At 38.4% G+C, this 4,402-nt stretch overlaps 1 protein-coding gene and 1 long non-coding RNA gene across 2 annotated transcripts; both read left to right on the forward strand.

The window, feature by feature from the left end:
• Positions 1–77: 77 nt before the first annotated feature.
• LOC123980952 lies at positions 78–2,640 on the forward strand. The gene is made up of 3 exons (XR_006827608.1): positions 78–126; positions 1,229–1,312; positions 2,317–2,640. It is a non-coding gene; the product is annotated as an uncharacterized LOC123980952 (long non-coding RNA).
• A 398-nt stretch (positions 2,641–3,038) lies between these two features.
• On the forward strand, positions 3,039–4,251 carry LOC123980909 (the record flags this gene model as incomplete). The annotated part of the gene is given in 1 exon segment (XM_046065507.1): positions 3,039–4,251. A coding segment is annotated over 1 exon segment (1,040 nt), but the record flags the coding sequence as incomplete, so codon positions are not given.
• Positions 4,252–4,402: the final 151 nt, after the last annotated feature.

The following is a 4,402-nucleotide window of genomic DNA, read 5'->3' on the forward strand; positions in this document are numbered from 1 at the left end:
TTAAGATTACGCTTGACTGAGAACTATTATCTAACCATTGTCTCTCCTCTTACACAGCAGTCCCTTGATGAGCACACGGACAGAGACAGTGATGGCACGGAAGCAGGCTTGGACTCTGACTTTGAGGTGAGTTTGCATGGTGTGTTGGACATCAAAAGCCCTGTAAACCAATCAAACATGTTCACCGGGACCTCTCTGAACCAAGGTTAGAAAACATGAGTAGTATTTGTGCTACAGGGTTGCCGCCGGGTATTAACAATCTTAAATTTCATCATCAAAATTTAAGGCCTTAAAAAGACTTTGTGTGTGTTCTAGGTCTTAAATAATTATAAACAGGTCTTAATTTTCCAACGTAGCCTCTAGTGCTAACTGAAATGCTCCCGCAGCACTCAAGAATGTTTTTTCCTCCTGTAGTTCTTTCTTTCGCTAGTCCAAATATAATTCGCTGTATTACGACTACAAAGACCAACATGCAGCTGTCATGTTATTGCCGCGAGTCTCTTTCGGATTGTACCACAGATATAAAACGGATTTATTCTAAATTCTAAATTCTAATAAACAGAACTTAGATCTTGGTTCAGACCAGTTGCTAGCAACATATTTGAAGCCTACTGTCGCTGCTAAATGAATGAGCACTGCCACTGTAATTTCACAGGATCATTAAGCTGATGGTACACAGGGCAACTTGAGAATTGTTGCTGGGCAATCTCGCTTGTGGCAAGTCCCTCTATGTTTGCTCTAAAAGTTGGTCTGTGTATCATCAGCGTTAATGATTTTCAGTAAAGCTGCAGTAACACTGAACGCATGAGGGGATGAGAGACTGTGATTCTTACTGTTGAATCACTAATAGCTGCAAGCGTGTAGGCCTGGGGCTGACTGAAAGTATCTGGTATGTTTTTCTTATAATAATAATTATTATTATTAGCCTATTATTATCAACAGCTATGGCTGTATTAGCTTATCAATGTCATCGTCCATCCTGGTGTTTCATTGTAGACATCACCCAACCCTAATTTGAATTCATTTATTACTCTGCAAGGAATTTTGTGACTGCATTTCCTTTGTACATTTCTTTTTTTATATTGAGATGTAGGTCTTAAATTTCACTGTAAGTGCTCTTAAAAAGGTCTTTAAAAGTCTTATATTTGACTAGGTGAAACCTGCAGAAACCCTGGTGCTAAGAAGGATATAAACTGTTTTAACACAACTTGGTGTCTCTCCTCTGTAGCACCCCCTCGACGGCCTTACAGATGATGATGGTGGTGATGATGATGAAGACGATAACGGGCCAACTTCTGATTCTGAACACATGGTAGGGTAATTTTTGATGTTCATCCGTCTGATTACTTATGAACCAATAATGAAGTTCGATCACTATTCCTGTAAAATATATGGACAAAAGCTGTTGTGGTTCACACTATATGCAGTTGGATTGTCTTTGTAGTAGATGTCAAATTTAGTTAGCTAGCAATTTAAATAGAGCAACCAAACATTTTGTCATTGTACCATAGTTAACTGGGAATGGGATTCTCATTGCCAATTTTAATTGGGAATAAATGCCTTTTTTCTGATAATGCATACATAAACTGCTATGCTATGTTAAAGAAAACATGTTGATAAAAATATTTTTTTGAAAAAGTAAAAGAGTTGGTCATAAATGTTAATTAAACACTAGTGGTCATGCTCCATTAATTTTGCAATTCCTTATAAATAATAATATTTTACGGCAATTACCTGACAATTCACAGCTGGAATAAAGAGCCTGGATTCTTCTGCCAATGGAAAGAAGATTAATTTATGATATCACAACATTTCAAATAGCCAGAGATATTTTAAGAGAAGACATGCCACTTTAAGACTACTCAATACATCTCTATAGGGTTCCACTAACATAAGGGTGTACTGCCACGCTTGCGGCACTACTACCAACTATGTGTGGAAAAAGTATAACCTGTGGGGAAAAACACTTTTTAAACCTTACTTTGGGGCAAAGACCTTTTCAGCATTTTTTATCAGATTTTACTTCTATCCATACAGTTTTTATGTCTCCATGACCAGTGAAAGTGCAGTTCTAGCTTTCTACCCATTTATTTAGAGAAAGGCCTGATCTTGTTATTCCGAAATAACTGCACGAAAGCGTTATCAAGATGGCTGCCGAGCGGGACTTGCCTATAAGAACTTTGATATAGCCTCTGACAGAGAGTGGGGATGGTGCTGCGCCTGCCTCTGCTGCCACAAGGCCAAATGGTTCAATCACATCTTCCACTTTTCAACCACACATAAGTTATAAAGTAGATTCTGTTATTTTTTTTACAGGTTAATGATGACATGATGAGGTCCCCACTATACAGAGGAGCATCTGTTACTCTTGGGCAAACCATCCTACTTCTGATGGCCTTTGCTGGAACCGTGGGATTGACACAAGATGGTCTGCAAAAACTTCTTCAAATTTTGATTCTTGTTCTACCACCAGATTGCCACTTGCCAGCAACAAAATATCTCTTCAAAAAACTATTCAAAACTGGGAAATATGTTTGTCATATATATTGCCCCAACTGCTTTTGTCTTTTGGATAATAATACATGTAAGACCTGCCATCAGGCGTTTGACAAAAACGAACTAAAAAAAAATGGAAACTTTTTTTTTACCTTGCCTCTTATTGGCCAACTAAAACATGTCCTAGAGACTTTAAATCTTGGAGAGTCGTTGAACTACAGAAAGACTAGGCCAACAAACCCGGACGCAATTTCAGACATTATGGATGGGAAACTGTATGAACAGATGTGCAAAGACTCCAATTTAAAGAAAGATTACTCTTTTAGCTTCACTTTTAACTCTGATGGTGTACCTATCTTCAAATCCTCCTCTTTTTCTATTTGGCCCTTGCTATGTTACATAAATGAGCTCCCACCTAATATAAGGAAAAAGAACATGTTTTTAGCAGGACTTTGGTTTGGTGTAAAAAAACCATCCATTTCCATGTTTTTTAAACAATTTATCAGTGACATGAAAACCTGTTAAATCTTACGTATATGCTATAATTTGTTCATGTGATAGTGTAGCACGGGCTGCATTACAAAATGTCAAGCAATTCAATGGCAAATTTGGCTGCAACTGGTGTCTACATCCAGGGGATAGAGTCGAGAAAGGTAAGGGATATGTTCAAGTATACCCTTATCAGGAAGAAGTAGCAGAACGCTGCCACACAGACATGATTGAATGGGGACAAAACGGAGTGGTTGGTCAAAACTTTGGGGTGAAGGGGCCCACACCTTTGATGTCACTGCCTTTTTTTGATGTTGTCTCTGGATTTATTGTTGACTCCATGCATTGCATTGATTTAGGGGTGATGAGACAACTGTCTACCTTGTGGTTTGATAGTTCTTACCATAGTGAGCCTTGGTATATAGGAACCAGAATCAATGAGATAGATAGGAAAATGAAACATTTTCAACCTCCATCCAACATCACAAGATTGCCTAGATCTATCTTAACCAGAGCCTACTGGAAAGCCTCAGAATGGCGTGCTTTTCTCTTATTTTATGCTCCAATTGTTTTGAAATCCATTCTTCCAAGTAGATTTCTTAAGCACTTCCTCCTTTTGTGCCAAGCAGTGTATGTCTTGCAAACAACATCCATTACACAGCTGGAGCTTTTCTATGCATCTCAACACCTGAATGAGTTTGTGTGTGATTTTGAGACCTTGTATGGTAGATCCCACATGACATACAATGTTCATATTCTACTTCATCTTGGTGACAGTGTCAGAAACTGGGGGCCCTTATGGTGTTACAGTGCATACAGTTTCGAAGGGTGTAATGGCTTTCTGTTGAAACTATACAATGGCACTCAATCTGTACCCTTACAGATAGTAACATCTTTTCTCTTACTAAAACAAGTAGAGAGCACTGGCAATATGGTGATGATAAATGTTCCACCTAAAGTAAGGCAGTTGTTTGACACAATGCTAGATGGCTATAATACAACTAAAAATGCAAGAAGAGTGAACGGCACTGTGCTTTTTGGAAGGGGTTACTTCAGAGCTCTCAATCTATATGAAAGGGAGGCTGTTGAACAACAAATTGGATACCCTGTCAAAGATCAAGCTATGTTTTACCACAAAGCAGTAGTTAACTCACAGATATTTCTAAGCATTAATTACAGAAGAAAACTTAAGAGGGATAACACTCTGGTTAGGATATCTGATGGCAGTGTTTGCCAGATAGTGTCTTTTGCCAATGTTAGGAGTCACACTGGCTGTGAACATGCATTATGTCTAGCCAGAAAGTGTGTGACAAAACCTAGATTGTTTCTTCAAGGCTGCTATGGTGAATCTAGGTGCCAGATCAAGCATGTGATGTCAATACCATTTGAATTTAGTGATTTGATTGCTCTAGACATC

This window comes from Micropterus dolomieu, linkage group LG12 (assembly GCF_021292245.1).
Source record: "Micropterus dolomieu isolate WLL.071019.BEF.003 ecotype Adirondacks linkage group LG12, ASM2129224v1, whole genome shotgun sequence".
Classification (NCBI taxonomy): domain Eukaryota; kingdom Metazoa; phylum Chordata; class Actinopteri; order Centrarchiformes; family Centrarchidae; genus Micropterus; species Micropterus dolomieu.